Raw genomic sequence first — 18,801 nt, 5'->3', positions numbered from 1 at the left:
CACTATACTGTCCATGTCCAGAAAGGGAATAAAAACATCATCAAAGTAGTCCATATGAGACATCAGTGGGTTAATTAGAATCTCTTGAAGCATCCAAAATACATTTTGGTCCAAAAATAACAAAAACGACGACTTTATTCAGCATTGTCTTCTCTTCCGCGTTTGTTTTCAATCCTCAAATAAAGATTCAAACGGTTATGAATCAGTGAATCGATCAATGATCCGGATCGCCAGTGTTACGTGATTTCAGCAGTTTGGCATGTGATCCGAATCATGAATCAGTACGCTGATTCACAACCGTTTTAATCTTTATTTGAGGTTTCAACACAAACAAGGAGGAGAAGTCAATGCTGAATAAAGTCGTAGTCTTTGTTATTTTTTGACCAAAATGTATTTTCGATGCTTCAAGAGATTCTAATTAACCCACTGATGTCACATATGGACTACTTTGATGATATTTTTATTCCCTTATTGGACATGGACAGTATAGTGTGCATACACTTGGATACGCTCACAGACTAAATATAAAATATCTTAAACTGTGTTCTGAAGATGAACGGACGTCTTACGGGTGAGGAATGACATTAGGGAGCGTCATTAATGACATCAATTTCATTTTTGGGGGAACTAACCCTTTAAGATTAACAAATGCGGCAGAAGTATTTTTGATTTTTCATTCATGTTTACTAGTGTAATTAACATATGAAACATTATTATTACCATTATCTTCCCATAGAAGCCTGTTATAAGCAATAATGTAGTAGGACAGAATTTCTCTTAACCCTTGTTTATAAATCATAAACTCTACATTCATAAGTGTGATGTCATAATCATTGTTAAACATTACAGCTCTTTTCACAACTCATGTTTTATTATAGTACGCAATGTGAGACGTAAGATTAGAGGCTCATCTATAGAGATTTATAATCAGAGAGCAAAAACAAAATGTTCTTTCCAGTCACTGTCTCGGTACATTAAGCAGTGTTAAGCTGTTTCCTTGTAATAGGTCGATGAGGTCAAATCACATTAAAAAATATTGTCTTTCTCCTTGGACCGCATGCGGAGTAGATCATTTTTATGGCCATATATCTGGTTCTCACTGGTACTTAAGTAGTGCATTTAAGCCACATTAAGTGTTTTTCCAAGTTAAGTGTTATAAAACAGTGTTTAAAAGCTCACCAGAGATATAGAACTTCATCATAATTACATCTGTAAAAATAACAGCTTATCTTGTAATATTGACACAATAACAGTGCATCTAAACTCTTTCCCTGCCAGAGTTTTAAAAAAAATGTTTTACAAAAATGTCATGGCCCCCAGAATATTAGTTGTATAAATATCATGCATTATATAAAAAGAAAACTGATTCACTGCTTTAAGAAAAATGTTTCATGCATTCTTTTTTATTAACACTTGAATGTGGATAAGTCTAATAAAAAGCAACATTTAGAGCAAAAAACTGAGAAAATCACATTTTTATCAAAGAATATATCCGGATTGGATTCAGAAACACCAACATCCCTAAAGCTTCACAGTCCTGTAGCCCATCCTGGGTCCACATTTCATTCAGTAACATTACACAGCTTTGAGTTATATGCGGTTTAATGTTGATGAGCACATTATTTCACATATGTGTATGATTACATACGTGATCAGGCATAACATTATGACAGGTAAAGACTGAATAACAATGATTATCTCTTCATCACGGCACCTGTTAGTGGGTGGGATATATTAGGCTGCAAGTGAACATTTTGTCCTCAAAGTTGATGTGTTAGAAGCAGGAAAAATGGGCAAGAGTAAGGATTTGAGTGAGTTTGACAAGAGCCAAAATGTGATGGCTAGACGACTGGGTCAGAGCATCTCCAAAACTGCAGCTCTTGTGGGCTGTTCCCGGTCTGCAGTGGTCAGTATCTGTCAAAAGTGCTCCAAGGAAGGAACAGTGGAGAACCGGCCACAGGGTCATGGGCGGCCAAGGCTCATTGATGCACATGGGGAGTGAAGGCTGGCCTGTGTGGTCCGATCAAACAGACAAGCTACTGGAGCTCAAACTGCTCAAGAAGTTAATGCTGGTTCTGATAGAAAGGTGTCAGAATACAGAGTGCATCACAGTTTGTTGCGTATTGGGCGGCATAGCCACAGACCAGTCAGGATGCCCATGCTGACCCCTGACCCCGCCGAAAGAGCCAACAGTGGCATGTGAAGGATCAGAACTGGACCACGGAGCAATGGAAGAAGGTGGTCTGGTCTGATGAATCATATTTTCTTTTACATCACGTGGATTGTCGTGGCTCTTTGGGCAGTGGAAAGGTAATGTGATACTTTGGGCAATGTTCTGCTGGGAAACCTTGGGTCCTCCATCCATGTGGATGTTACTTTGACACGCTCCACCAACCTAAGCATTGTTGAGACCATGTACACCCTTTAATGGAAACGGTATTCCCTGGTGGCTGTGGCTCTTCCAGCAGGATAATGCTCCTGCCACAAACCACAAAATGGTTCAGGAATGGTTTGAGAAGCTTAACAAGTTTGAGGTGTTGACTTGGCCTCCAAATTCCCCAGATCTCGATTCAATGGAGCATCTGTGGGATGTGCTGTGGGACAACCAAGACAGATCCATGGAGGCCCCACCTCGTAACTTACAGGACTTAAAGGATCTGCTGCTAACATCTTGGTGCCAGATACCAAAGCACACGTTCACGGGTCAGGGCTGTTTTGGCACAAAAGTGGGACCAACACAATATTAGGTTATAATGTTATGCCTGATTGGCGTATACACATTGCCCGGCCAACAAGTTTCATCGTTGTACGAGGAAAAACACACCCCTGAACTGAAAATTATACAGACCGAACAGTGAAATTTCTTACCATTTGACCCTAAGTTCCTGCATAAGTGGCATGGTGTAAAGTAATCAATCAATCATAGTCACCTTTGGAAGGTTTGCGTTTAAAGGAGATCTTTCTTCGGCTCTTCGTATCCTCTCCATCTGAATCACTAGCTGGTGAAAAAGTGCTCTGAAGAGAGGAGCCCAACAACAACAACACGCAATAATGACCTCTGGGGACTGATAAATGCTTTAATTTTATCTGTTTTCTGCATTAGTTCTTGTTTTGATGGGAAGTACCTTTGAATTTTCATCCCGCAGGTTGAAGGTCAGCTCCAGATTGGTGAGGAAATAGTCTGCGAACTCTGGATACATGTCCAAAACCTCCAGCAGCTCTTCTCTCTGGATGGTGTGCAGGTCGCAGTAGCTGAGCGCTCTGACATCTGCGTTTGATTTCCCGGGCTTAGCGTACAGGTGGATCATCTCTCCAAATATATCATTCTTACCTGGAAAAACAAAGGACGCATTCAGGTAAGGTATTTATCGTCTGGAAAACAGATGCATGATGTGTTTAGACCATTTTTTTGTGTCTCAGAAGCCGTATCACACTGCCTCCTTAGATGCATGTTTCTGCATGGGATTTCTGATGTGGATTGTGTCTTTATAGGTTTGTCTGAGAAAGCAAGGTTAGTTTAGGTCAGTCTGTGCATGCGGATTATCAGCGCTCGTTCTATCTGTGGAGATTATGATTTAGATGATGTCATGTATATGCTGTTCTTTTCCCTCTTACCTCTTGTTGGATAACAACTGTTTGTTCTTTTGCATTTAAAGATCGCAGAATACAGGATTTGAATTGCTCTAAATGGTTTAAAATGTCCCATTGTGCTATTTTAAAGGCTCCTAATTTTATTGAGATTTACAATAGATTTACATGCATCCAAGGTTTCTCATAATATACCTCTATCATGGGCGTCGGAAGCAAATAAAAAGTGGGTGGGTCAGTATCGGCTAAGACAAAATATGATAGGTGGGTAAATTGTTTTGCGGGGGGGTCTGGGGGTTCTCCCCCAGAAAAAAAATGATTTCATAGATGTGATTTCCTGCATTATGGTACGTTTTAGGCCATATCAATTTCCTATACCAAAAAAGACCTCAAACCAGTCAATACCAATAGTCTAATAAAAAGGCATTTAACTGCCATAGACATCAACAGTTTCATAATGATAATGAACAAGTTGCATGTTTTTTATGCTCCATTGCCAGACAGAAAAAGTGCCGTTTACTAAACGATTGATTGGGCCAGACAAAATTACAGAAATCACTGAATTATTTACTGTGGCTATAGAGTAGGGGTAAGACGCATGGTATTAAGTTTTGACGCATATCGCGAGTATGGGTTCGAATCCGCCTTTTGCCACACTCGCTCTACTCCCTTTCCCCATCAAATATGAGATCGGAAAGGCATTTATTTTCAATAAAAAAATAGAAAATATTAGAAATGGGGAAATAACATGTGTTTAATAATAAGTTTCTTAATAAGTTTCTTGGTTAAGGGGTAGTCAATGTAAGTAGACATGCTGAATTAGAGACAAAAGTGACTGGGTCCAATATCATTGGTCTTAAAAAGTGGGTGGGTCTTGTCCCACCCACACACAATGGTTCCGACGCCCATGACCTCTATAATATCCAAGGTTTCTCATAATATACATTGCAGCATCACCTCTTTTTACACTGTATTTGAAACATGTAATAAAAGATTCAGCCTCTCTAAACGGCGCCTTTCTGAGAGCCTGCTCTGCTCTGATTGGTCAGATTGACCAGTTTGTTGTGTTTGGTCAACTGCTTACAGCGCGTGCCAGAAAGAAACTCACAATACCATACCTGAATTTCAGCTCTGGATCTTCTTCAGCAATTGATACACAGCGATACGAACCGTAACGATGGCATAGGTTTTACCATATCAATTTCGAGAGTCCTCATACTTTTAAAGTACACTCTAAGAGGATTTGCTATTAAAGGGTTAGTTCACCCAAAAATGAAAATTCTGTCAATAATTACTTACCCTAATGTCAGAAAGGCCTTCATTGACACCAATGTCATTTCCTCTCTCAAGACCCATAAAGGCACTAAAGACGTCGTTACAAAGCCCATCTCACTACAGCGGCTCTACAATCATTTATGAAGACACTAGAATAGTTTTTGTGCGCAAAAAAATTAAATAATGACTTGTATAGTGATGGGCTGAATTCAAAACAAATCTTTGAATGGTTATGAATCAGCGTATCGATTCATGAGTCGGATCGCGTGCCAAACTGCTGAAATCATGTGACTTTGGTGATCCGAATCATGAATCGATACGATGATTCATAACCGCTCAAAGCTTTGTTTTGAATTCAGCCCATCACTATATGTCGTTATTTCATTATTGTTTTGTGCACAAAAACTCTTTTCGTGTCTTCATAAATGATTGTAGAGCCGCTGTAGTGAGATGGGCTTTGGAACGACGTCTTTAGTGCCTTTATGGGTCTTGAGAGCGGAAATGACATTGGTGTCAATGAAGGCCTTTCTGAGCCATCGGATTTCAACACTAATATCTTCATCTGTGTCTGACGGGTGTCGAACGACATTAGGGTAGGTAATTATTGACAGAATTTTCATTTTTGGGTGAACTAACCCTTTAATTGTGCAATTTTCTAGCAAATTTTGAGTTAAATTATTTCTACTCCAGTTGTTCAGTGTGTGGTTTTGTTTTTGTAAACATTATACTTAAGGTAATTAAAGATACTTTAATTGTAAAGATAAAATCTGGCTTACAGTGAAACATTTTAAAAGGGATAGTTCACCCAAAAATAATTTACCCACCCTCAAGCCATTCTAGGTGTGAATGACATTCTTCAGACGAACACAATCTGAGTTTTATATATATATATATATATATATATATATATATATATATATATATATATATATATATATATATATATATATATATATATAAAACTCAGATTGTGTTCGTCTGAAGAATACCCTGGCTCTTCCACGCTTTATAATGGGAGTCAATGATACCCTAGAGATTTTGAAGCCCAAAAAAAGCACATCAATGCATAATAAAAGTAATCCATATGACTCCGGGGGATGGATGGATGGATGGATGGAGGGATGGATGGATGGATGGAGGGATGGATGGATGTGCTTTTTTGGACTTAATTCAGGACCACCATTCACTCCCATTATAAAGCTTGGAAGAACCAGGATTTTTTTGTTGTTGTTACAACTCTGAAAGTGTTATCTGAAAGAAGGAAGTTATAGACACCTGGGATGGCTTGAGGGTGAGTAGATCATGGGGCCATTTTTGGGTGAACTATCCCTTTAAGAGAGTAATATCTACAATCTGAATTCCAATTGGTTGTCTTTCTTTTTTCTATTTGCATGCTGAATTGTAATTGGTCTTGCCTTTCTTCTATATATTGAAAAATGTATAGCCGCCTTTACATTATTGATTCTGTTGTGCAGCTGAGTGACATGACAGCTGTGATGCAGCATTTCATTATCGCAGAACTAAAGAAGTTTAGAAAACATAAGAGACAAAGAAAAACCTAAACTTACACTAGCTTTCAAAAGTTCCAGGTTTGTAGGATTTTTAAATAAGGCTGCATTTATTTGATCAAAAATAGCCTACTATAAAAACAGTAATATTGTGAAACATTATTGCAATTTAAAATAACATTTTTCTATGAGTTAAATATTAAATATATATGTTAAAATGTAATTTATTCCTGTGATCAAAGCTGAATTTTCAGCATCATTATTCCAGTTTTCAGTGTCATATGATCCTTCAGAAATCATTCTAATATGAAACATTTCCTATTGTTATTAATGTTGAAAATCGCTTTTGCTGCTTCATTTGTGGAAACCGTTTTTTCTTCTTCAGAATTCTTTGATGAATAGAAAGTTCAACAGAAAAGCATTAATTTAAATTACAAATCTTTTTAAAATCACTTTACTGTATATTTTTAATCAATTTAATGTCCTTGCTGAATTAAATCATTTCTTTTTTTTTAAAACGTTTAAACAATAATGTAGCCCAACCTTTAAAAGCACTACGGTTTCCTTCAGGAAATGCAAATAAAGTTTATTTAAATTATATATTTTTGCTTATCATTGTCTCTTAAGTTTTATAAAAAGACAAAAACGTCACCGCAGTACTGAATCAAAGTCCGCTCAAGTTATAGTTTATCTGAAAAATCAGCAGGCTCTCAGCTGGGCCGCTTCCCGGGTAAATGTCAGGCCCACCGAGTGATTCTACTTTAAAAATAAGAGAGATCTGGCTGAACTGCAGGTGACATTAAACTCAATTGGCTAAAATGCCTGACACAGCTGTTCATAAGGGATCTGACACCTTTCTAAATCTCACCATGAAGAAGCAGACACAAAGCATTGTGGGTCCTTTCAGTGGAGCAGAGGAAGGATGAGAAGCTCTTTCTTTTTTTAATGGATCCAAAGAACATTATTAAACGAACGCTCAGGGTTCAACACCAGTTCAGCTCTATCGACAGCATTTCAGCATAAAAAGTCACTTTGTGAGGTTTGAGAACTTTCCCAAATAATCCACCAACTGATGTCTGGATGGACCATACAAAATTACGTCAAATTACGCAGTAAATAAGGCGCGTTGCAAAAAGTTTTGACGTTGTAAGACTAAAAAAACTAGTATATGCCGAAATGTCTGAATGAAGAACAAGGACTCTCTGAGAAAATAAAGGAAATTAGCATCTGAGCTTATTCATAGAGTTAGAGTCTCTGTCCGAGACGACATCACACTGAGTGAATCATCTATGAATGACTCTAATTTACATGCCTTTCCTTTCACATGAAACTTCCCCCAAACTACTGCTCCCACAAACTTGAGATCACCTGAAATGCACCAGAAATCTCTTTGTTACAATGTCAATCCTCACAATGCAGTATTATATGTGTTTGATATCGTTTGAAATGTCTCAGTGCGACTGGTACAAATATCTCTACTCCACAGAAGTAAACTAGAACATCATAAATGTTTTAAGGGTTTAAAGATATCTTTCCTTGGTGTATGGTGGGTGTGGCTTTCAGCCATTTGGCCTTTGGATCAATACAAGTCTTGATCAATGCAAATTCCCATTGTGCACTCGTGTTTACATTTGAAAGAGTTTGTGCATTTGTTTCTGGGTATTTAAGGAAATGTTGCAAAGAGCTCAAGGCTTGACACTTTAAACCGGTCAGCCCGTAATGCTGGATGTCTCTCAAGATAGCCAGCATTATGTAGTTTTCAGAAGTCAGGTATACATTTCATTCTTTACTTCAGACTATTTGATGTTATATATGGATTACCTTTGAATTGACTATGTAATTGGCTTTATACATTTACCTGACTGTTAAATAAATTGTTACACTTTGATGGATTCTGACTTGCTCTGGAATTATTCAGGTTGGGTATAATTTCAACAAAGGGTTAAACGGAATAATTAAATGTGTACTTAAACTATTAAAAATGAATGACCAAATAACCAATTGGCATTCTAACCTAAATTCTAAATTATCATTAAATGGAGTCAGATTAAGAGGAATTGGAATAAAATCCCCTTTTCCCCGCTGAAAAGACGAACGCGCAGTGAACTTCACCCGCCGATCGTTAGCCTTCATTGGGACGATTTGGGCGGCCTTACAAAATGGTGACCAGCCTCCGTGATGTTGCAACTCTCTTACGAGCAACGTCTTTTCAGCGAAGTATTCGATTTTAAAATCAACAAGAGGTTTGAACTTCTCTTTCTTCAGCTGTTCTGGTAAGTCAAATTCTTTTTGCCTTTTTAGAAATGTTTAGGGAAAAACAGACGCATCCCATATAGACACATTAATAGAATGGGTCGGAATACCCAATGTTAGACCGGAACCGCAATCCGGTGGGGTTTAAGAAGATACAATCACATATCAGGGACATGATAGCGACAGCGCAGTAGAGGAATTAAAACTCGTGTTATGGATTTTAAAATATTTCTTTGTCGGCGTAGACCTACAACAATAAACCTAAATTGGAAAAACATCTTCCAAACTATTTCCTGAGACTCGATAAACATTTGTAAATTAGAGCGTTTTTAAAATCAGCTAAATGCTTTCTCCATTGTTTTATTAGCTGCAGCAACGCATGATGAGAACGAGCAAACAATAGAATTAAAAATCTAAGTTTGTAAACAATTGGAAGGCATTTGTGATTTGATAAATACGCACGCTGATGCATTTGTTTATGAAAAACAAAGTTGGGAAAAACAGGCTGATGCATATGCAACATGTAAAAATGAAGAGAACTTTTTGTTTGATCAAAATTGGCTACAGCTATTATTGCCACACAGCTAAATTACTCGTGGCTACAAATGATTAAGAGGTGGTACGATTCAAATCTAAGATTGATACACAGAATGATAGTGATGTTGTTACTGTATTTTTGTTAAGAAACCTCATGATGTTTCTGAGTGGCTCAGCGAGCCCACGGGGCGTACCACGCCCACTCGGAGAACAAAGACTTTCTCTCTATGTTCAATGGGAGCATTTAGCCAAATAAGTAACACCTAAATCTATCACATTTTGTAAATTCAGTTAAAATTGCCACTGTGCTGCCAAGCAGATTAGTCTGTAAATAGACTAAATCAAGCAAATAGGCATTTGTAATCTAAAAAGAGATACAACGAATGTGCTTGCATCAGTCTTGAACCAGTCTTTCATATTCAAATGTATTGGCATGAAAATAAAATCCGAAACCTCACTCAAAACAGAATTCGAGCAGGAATTTGACTGCACTCAGCATGTGCTGCTAGTTCATTGGATGTTAACAGCAACAGAGTCGCTCATTGGCCTTAAGCCTGACTGTTGTTGTGCAAGCAATGTACATGCCAGCCAGTTGTGACTGCAGGGCCGAATCAAAATCATTATCTTTAAGACATTTTGATAAATATGTTGTTGCGTTCGATTTAATTTTGATTTACTCTGAAATTATTGATTTTAGTGCATTAGGATGTATTGTTACCGCAAATCTGTCAGGTTAGTAACGGACTGGAGTTCAGTTTTTGGGTGGAGCTTTGAGGCACGCCGACTGAGATTTTAGAGTTCCGCCTAACGCTTGGTATTAGTTCGTATGCATTTTCAAATTTGTAATTGTACTAAACACGTGCGCATTGAACACACGATAGTTGTTTGTGTTAATAAAAACACCTAGGCTATTTAAGTTTATTCTTTAAAACACAAGATTGCTTTACTGTAAGTGTATGAAACACTTAGGATAAAGGTTGTAGATGCTATATGCATTCTAGACCATGTATCTTGAGAAAAACTGAATAAATGTGGTTCTTTGTTGAATTTGTTTGTCTCCCAGGTGGAGCATAGGATTGCCATGTGGCTACAATGTTATTCAATTGCATTAACCATGAAAATGCTATAACGTATGTTGTGTTAATGACTCAGTGGATCATGTACATCCATGACACCACAAGACTACGCTCAGGTTAGTACACGGACTAGAACACAGTTTTTCGGTGGAGCATAAAAGCACACCAGGCTGATGTTTTAGAGCTCCGACTAACACATTGGCGTTCAGATACGTAGACTTGGACTGCGGGTTGAAAGACTAAAGACGTCTTCCGTTTAGAACAATAACAAATTGTTAGACCAATCTAAATAGGGCAACCCTAATTCCTGATTGTTGTAATATTGCTCTAAATTACGTAGACGTGGAAAACCACGGCATGATTATAGAAAGTCACCATTAGAGATAGTAAGTTGGTCACTTGAATCTGTGGTGATGGTCATGGGCCTCTGATTGAAAGCAGTTTGCATTAATTACGAGAATTCAAACCCAAGGGGACTGAACAAAAATATCTTGGAATGATCAACGTGTAGCACGGGCGTCCAAGATATCAGTCGTATGGCCTCTACTGACGACCAAGACTGACGAGTTTGTGAATACTCATGTTATCGGAATCTTGGTTTACTGACTATAACGCAATATAAAAGATTTAACCTCTGTCTACTTGACCAAGACTGATAAGTTTGTGATTATGGGCCCGCATACTGGAAAGTGCGAAGACCCTGTGACTCTAAGAACCTAATGAATGATTTCAATAAAGTAAAGAGTTAAGCAGAATAATCGGACATTTATTCATATTTATAAAGTATTAGAAATAATTAAAACGTTTACATTATTGAGTCAGATAAAATATTGAGGTAATGCATAAAGAAATGTATTCGATTTTAATCTTGTGTTGCATTGGTTCAATTCCCAGTGCCAAAAGGGAGGGGTTGTGCTGTTATCTTTTGCCTTTACAAGAACACAGCTATATGTGTGGCACTGATAATAGCAAACCAATTCACCCTTCACCACAGAAGTAGCTCAATTTTTTTTTACAGGTCACAGAGACCTCAAATAATCAAATGTGTGTGCGACACCGTAAAACAAAATTCAATGCAGACAACACCAAAACAGGTGAATCAATTTCTGCCCACAGATCTGACTGTAAAGAGAGCAACTGGAAATAAAGCCATGGGAACCAACCCATCGGAATTCATGACAGTATGAGCGATAAACGCTCTGATTAATCCAGAAAAATTCTCCAGCAGAACTGGGGTCTCTAATGCTCACAGCAGACTGTGAAGGCTCGACTGTAAGAACAGTTTTAAGGTGTCACACACTGTACTAAAACAACAGCAACAATTCAGACCTGGCCGATGAAACTCTGTTTCATGTGACAGCCAGGATGAAAATTGCAACAGACATAATAGTGCCATTCAAATAAGTCCAAACCTGACTGTGAAGCTGTTGATAATGTCAGAATTAACTGTGATTCTCTGCATTATTTTTGTCTCAGGTTTACAACTGCAATTCCTTGTAGGATGGACACCAAGATGGGGCTAACACCCCCATCAGAGCCAAAACAATGGAATTGTCAGAACAACCTGGAATGATGGAGATGGGTGCGAAAACACTTAATGGGGTCATTCACACTTCACAAAATGACCTACCAGTGTAGCACTGGAACTAAATTTTGCAACACAGATTGTTATTGATAAGACTCCACCCATCTCCCAAAAACAAACACAGAACGCAGAACACACACCTCCTTCACCAGACCCTCATATCACCATCACCTAAAACAGATCAAATCTATCCAGGTTGTACACTACACATCATAGATGGCATAGAGTCCAAAAGTGTTACTTCACTAAAGATCTATTGTCCATCTTTTCACACCCATCTCCCAAAAACAAACACACACACAGACACACACACACTCACTCTCTCACAGTCTCTCAAAGTCTCTCTCTCTCACACACACACACACACACACACTCACACTCACACGCACACGCACACACTCACGCACACACACACACACACACTGTGACAAGGAATACACAATCTCCATTATTGTATGACTAAACATATTTAGATCTGCCTTAATTGCATTGGAAGATTCCTGAACACACACAGTGGTTATTATATATATATGTATATCTTCATAATTGTGATTGAATATTGAATATTATTGATGATGTTATTATTATATGCATATCATCTATTTAAATATATAAACTGCACTGACTTTTTGCTACATTTCCTTAGGTAATCCAGACCAAGAATACTTAAATTCCGCTGTCACTTTATCACAGTGATAGTGAAGAATTAGGTGATTAAATACCACCCCACCAATTATGACCTTAAAAAAACACTTGAGAGAAGGTGTACCAATCGCACTGCTGACGTGAACCCACATTGTTTTTTATTTTTGTTTTCTTGCATTGTATGTTCTTATGCATTTCTCTATGGCTTTAAGTTCATCAGTGTTCAGTCGTTAAGTGGACATTAAGACTCTTTTCAGGTGTCAACTACGGAGAAGCCTTCCACCCATTGAAATCTACCCAGTGAACCACACCATTGGAGGTGTGAGAATTACACAAGGAGAGTCAGATTATCGGGAAGGTGCAGAAGCAGAAGCTTCCCCATGAAGAAGTGACACGTTAACTGAACATTCACCAAGGTCCGAGACTGACTCTATGAACATGCTGTGCTGAACCACAGGTAGAACACCTGAACACATTCACCCACCAGCTTAAACTCAAGCTACACACACCTGGTAAGACGGTGTCCTGCAGGTGAACAAAGAACCTTCCAAAGGGCTCTGCAGCTGCTAAGACAATTTCGTCATCTCAAGGATTGAACCAACGTCTAACCAACGTCTAACAGTGATCCCATAGGACCACCAGAGTTTGACCCATTGGGATCAAGAGGTGGAACTGTAAGACTAAAAAAACTAGTATATGCCGAAATGTCTGAATGAAGAACAAGGACTCTCTGAGAAAATAAAGGAAATTAGCATCTGAGCTTATTCATAGAGTTAGAGTCTCTGTCCGAGACGACATCACACTGAGTGAATCATCTATGAATGACTCTAATTTACATGCCTTTCCTTTCACATGAAACTTCCCCCAAACTACTGCTCCCACAAACTTGAGATCACCTGAAATGCACCAGAAATCTCTTTGTTACAATGTCAATCCTCACAATGCAGTATTATATGTGTTTGATATCGTTTGAAATGTCTCAGTGCGACTGGTACAAATATCTCTACTCCACAGAAGTAAACTAGAACATCATAAATGTTTTAAGGGTTTAAAGATATCTTTCCTTGGTGTATGGTGGGTGTGGCTTTCAGCCATTTGGCCTTTGGATCAATACAAGTCTTGATCAATGCAAATTCCCATTGTGCACTCGTGTTTACATTTGAAAGAGTTTGTGCATTTGTTTCTGGGTATTTAAGGAAATGTTGCAAAGAGCTCAAGGCTTGACACTTTAAACCGGTCAGCCCGTAATGCTGGATGTCTCTCAAGATAGCCAGCATTATGTAGTTTTCAGAAGTCAGGTATACATTTCATTCTTTACTTCAGACTATTTGATGTTATATATGGATTACCTTTGAATTGACTATGTAATTGGCTTTATACATTTACCTGACTGTTAAATAAATTGTTACACTTTGATGGATTCTGACTTGCTCTGGAATTATTCAGGTTGGGTATAATTTCAACAAAGGGTTAAACGGAATAATTAAATGTGTACTTAAACTATTAAAAATGAATGACCAAATAACCAATTGGCATTCTAACCCAAATTCTAAATTATCATTAAATGGAGTCAGATTAAGAGGAATTGGAAATAAAATCCCCTTTTCCCCGCTGAAAAGACGAACGCGCAGCGCCCTTCACCCGCCGATCGTTAGCCTCCATTGGGACGATTCGGGCGGCCTTACAAAGTAAATCGACTTTTTGCCGAACTCGCTCTACTCCATTTTCCCATCACATATAAGTTCAGAAAGGTATTTATTTTCAATAAAAATAAAGAAATTATTAAAAAAATGGAAATAAAGTGTATTACGTGTAATAGTCTTTATTGGTTAAGGCTAGCTGTATATGTAGGAAGGTCTTTATTGTCCCAATAAGCCGGCATCCATTTAATAATTTTAATAAATACGATCATTTGCACTCCTTGTTATTATTGCAACCAAGTAATGTACAACACTGACGTGCAAATAGTCTCTGCCACTATTTATAAGTATACATAGCATCTAAATACTCTTTACACCTATTGCAAAGAAAATACTGCTGTTTTTATATAGTTTAAATACTATATATTCCTATTTTCACCAAGTGTTGCATAGCATATCACTAAGAAAAGGCTATTTTCATTGTTTAAATAGAATCTATTGCTATTTAAACTTTGTATTATAGCCACTGCCAGTTTTTTCCCCTTTTTGGTCACTTTAAGACAGAACTTTTTAAGAAAATGACACGTATAGCAACACAATATAAAAATAATTTCACTCACATAGCCTATCACTTAATGCACAAATCCATCTTTCTGTCTTTTTAAATGTCTTTGTCAGTAGATAATGTTTGGCGGTTTAGTGAAAGTCAATTATCTGTTAGTTTAGTCTTGGGTGTGCTAATACTTTTACTTTTCCTGCAGTATTCATATTATCCCTGTGCATTGACTGGATGAAATCATAAAGCTAAATATTGTGGCTGCTTTACCGTTTAAAAAGTCAATTATCTGTTAGTTTACTCTTGGGCATGCATGTCCATTATCTAGAGAAGCCTGTACTGTCAATGGTAATGGTAAATGCCTGTAAATGGTACTGTCAAAATGATATTGATTTTCATCTATCCCTTCCTAAGCAGATGGAAATATGGCTGAAAGCTGTGACCACATTACCAAGATGGGAAACGAGTGACCTGACTTAATTTGAGGTATTTCTATGCGGGATACTGTATCCCACAATGCAATGCTCTTGATTTCAATGTCCCTATCCATTATCTTAATGTTGACACATTAGTTTATTTGACAGTCAAAAGTTGACATTTTTACACTATATATATATATATATATATATATATATATATATATATATATATATATATATATATATATATATATATATATATACAGTCTTGTTCAAAATAATAGCAGTACAATGTGACTAACCAGAATAATCAAGGTTTTTAGTATATTTTGTATTGCTACGTGGCAAACAAGTTACCAGTAGGTTCAGTAGATTCTCAGAAAACAAACAAGACCCAGCATTCATGATATGCACGCTCTTAAGGCTGTGCAATTGGGCAATTAGTTGAAAGGGGTGTGTTCAAAAAAATAGCAGTGTGGCATTCAATCACTGAGGTCATCAATTTTGTGAAGAAACAGGTGTGAATCAGTTGGCCCCTATTTAAGGATGAAGCCAACACTTGTTGAACATGCCTTTGAAAGCTGAGGAAAATGGGTCGTTCAAGACATTGTTCAGAAAAACAGCGTACTTTGATTAAAAAGTTGATTAGAGAGGGGAAAACCTATAAAGAGGTGCAAAAAATGATAGGCTGTTCAGCTAAAATGATCTCCAATGCCTTAAAATGGAGAGCAAAACCAGAGAGACGTGGAAGAAAACGGAAGACAACCATCAAAATGGATAGAAGAATAACCAGAATGGCAAAGGCTCAGCCAATGATCACCTCCAGGATGATCAAAGACAGTCTGGAGTTACCTGTAAGTACTGTGACAGTTAGAAGACGTCTGTGTGAAGCTAATCTATTTTCAAGAATCCCCCGCAAAGTCCCTCTGTTAAAAAAAAGGCATGTGCAGAAGAGGTTACAATTTGCCAAAGAACACATCAACTGGCCTAAAGAGAAATGGAGGAACATTTTGTGGACTGATGAGAGTCAAATTGTTCTTTTTGGGTCCAAGGGCCACAGGCAGTTTGTGAGACGACCCCCAAACTCTGAATTCAAGCCACAGTACACAGTGAAGACAGTGAAGCATGGAGGTGCAAGCATCATGATATGGGCATGTTTCTCCTACTATGGTGTTGGGCCTATTTATCGCATACCAGGGATCATGGATCAGTTTGCATATGTTAAAATACTTGAAGAGGTCATGTTGCCCTATGCTGAAGAGGACATGCCCTTGAAACGGTTGTTTCAACAAGACAATGACCCAAAACACACTAGTAAACGGGCAAAGTCTTGGTTCCAAACCAACAAAATTAATGTTATGGAGTGGCCAGCCCAATCTCCAGACCTTAATCCAATTGAGAACTTGTGGGGTGATATCAAAAATGCTGTTTCTGAAGCAAAACCAAGAAATGCGAATGAATTGTGGAATGTTGTTAAAGAATCATGGAGTGGAATAACAGCTGAGAGGTGCCACAAGTTGGTTGACTCCATGCCACACAGATGTCAAGCAGTTTTAAAAAACTGTGGTCATACAACTAAATATTAGTTTAGTGATTCACAGGATTGCTAAATCCCAGAAAAAAAAAATGTTTGTACAAAATAGTTTTGAGTTTGTACAGTCAAAGGTAGACACTGCTATTTTTTTGAACACACCCCTTTCAACTAATTGCCCAATTGCACAGCCTTAAGAGCGTGCATATCATGAATGCTGGGTCTTGTTTGTTTTCTGAGAATCTACTGAACCTACTGGTAACTTGTTTGCCACGTAGCAATAAAAAATATACTAAAAACCTTGATTATTCTGGTTAGTCACATTGTACTGCTATTATTTTGAACAAGACTGTATATATATATATATATATATATATATATATATAGTGAGGAAAATAAGTATTTGAACACCCTGCTATTTTGCAAGGTCTCCCACTTGAAAATCATGGAGAGGTCTTAAATTGTCATCGTAGGTGCATGTCCACAGTGAGAGATATAATCCAGGTCTGATGTTCACGTGCCACTGTTGGCTCTTTTGGCGGTGGACAGGGGTCAGCATCGGCACCCTGACTGGTCTGTGGCTATGCCGGCCCATACACAACAAACTGAGATGCACTGACACCTTTCTATCAGAACCGGCTGTTATGTCCGTTCAGGATAGATTAATCTGTGTTCATTTGGTAATGCCTTGCTGCGTGTTGAGGATGCAGCTGTTTTGGTCTGATATATGATATTCCGGTTTTGAGAAAGTAAAGTGAGTTGCGTGTATAAACCTCTTGTCCAGCGTCCTTCTTATATACAACATTTGGCGACGAGGATGGCTGAATTTTCTCTTCCTCCTCCACCTCCTTTCCTCGCACTTCCCGGTGAGCCTACAATACCATGGAATCGCTGGCATCAGTCTTTTGAAACGTACCTTCAAGCTACGGGACTAACTGACGTGAGTGCAGTTCGGAAAACAGCATTGTTGAGGCACTGTTTAGGAGTCGAGGGACAACGTGTACTGGAGACGTTAACCAGCAACGGGACAGATACAGACTATGCAGAGACAGTGAAACTTTTAAAAGACCACTTTGCTGCCCCACAGAGTGCCTTATTGAGACGATTTATGTTTAGGCAACGACATCAACTCCCGGGTGAGTCAGTCCATCAATATGTTTCCAACCTGAAAGGCTTAGCCAGCCAGTGTAAATTCGGCACATTGACGGACGAGATGATACGTGATCAACTGATTGAGCATACTACACAGTCTAAAATCAGGGAGACATTGCTACTCGAATCAGATGATTTGACACTAGCAAGGGCTGTTGCTATTGCATTCCAAATTGAAAGTGCAGCTGAATGTGCAGCCAAAATAACACAGACAGAATCATCATTAAGCCAAGCAGTACGCATAAGTGCACAGTCACATGAGCAGCAACAGCAGCAGCCATCTAGCAATGGTTTGGATGAACCAGACACAGCCCCAGACTCAATCATGCATCTCACAAGACAACAAGGGCTGCGTCAGCGTCAAAGGCAGCTTTCCTGTGCTAACTGTGGATCAAACACACATGCCACCAGAGCTCGAAACTGCCCAGCTAATGACCAAACATGTCGTAACTGTGGAAGAAAAAATCACTTCGCAAAAATGTGCCGCTCCGCCCCCTCCAGGTCAGATGGACACACTCCCCGTGGTTCACCCACTATAATTCGCCATGTAACATCAGGGCCCATGCAGTTCAAGTCATGTACAGTGAATATAAATACAGTGTGTATTCCACTGCTACTAGACACAGGCGCAAGTGTCTCTCTCCTAAATGCCAGCACATACCATAAATTCTTCCATTCCCGTCCACTGTCCACGCCCACTGCTGTACTACACGGGTATGGTGAATCCAAAATTGACCTGTTGGGGTCCATCACAGTGACTGTTAGCTATGGCACTAGGGTCTTGCCCTCATTTGTCTTCAATGTGGCCCGACGAGGGGCAAATTTAATGGGGCTGGATCTGTTCATGGCATTGGGATTTTCACTCATTGACACAGGGGGGGCGGCCATCATGACTGTCGCTGCCGGACCTTATCAGAAGTGGTCATCACTGTTTGAAGGGATGGGGTGTCTGTCTGCCTTCGCCCATCAACCCCTCATTGACTCCTCTGTGACTCCAGTCGTCCAGCCACTTCGCCGTATTCCACTGGCCCTTAGG

At 38.7% G+C, this 18,801-nt stretch overlaps 1 protein-coding gene across 2 annotated transcripts in view; it reads right to left on the bottom strand.

The window, feature by feature from the left end:
• The window catches only part of LOC137075692 (potassium voltage-gated channel subfamily H member 7-like), a 152,783-nt gene that overhangs the window by 21,232 nt on the left and 112,750 nt on the right, over positions 1-18,801 (bottom strand). For both annotated transcript variants that reach the window (XM_067444581.1, XM_067444582.1), the window contains 2 exons: positions 3,126-3,331; positions 2,931-3,015 (listed from right to left, as the gene is read on the bottom strand). In XM_067444581.1, the coding sequence (XP_067300682.1) occupies positions 2,931-3,015; positions 3,126-3,331 (291 nt within the window). The remainder of the gene's footprint in view (positions 1-2,930; positions 3,016-3,125; positions 3,332-18,801) is intronic.

The sequence above is a fragment of the Pseudorasbora parva genome, chromosome 5 (assembly GCF_024679245.1).
Source record: "Pseudorasbora parva isolate DD20220531a chromosome 5, ASM2467924v1, whole genome shotgun sequence".
NCBI lineage: Eukaryota > Metazoa > Chordata > Actinopteri > Cypriniformes > Gobionidae > Pseudorasbora > Pseudorasbora parva.
This window is presented reverse-complemented; position numbering and strand designations above follow the sequence as displayed.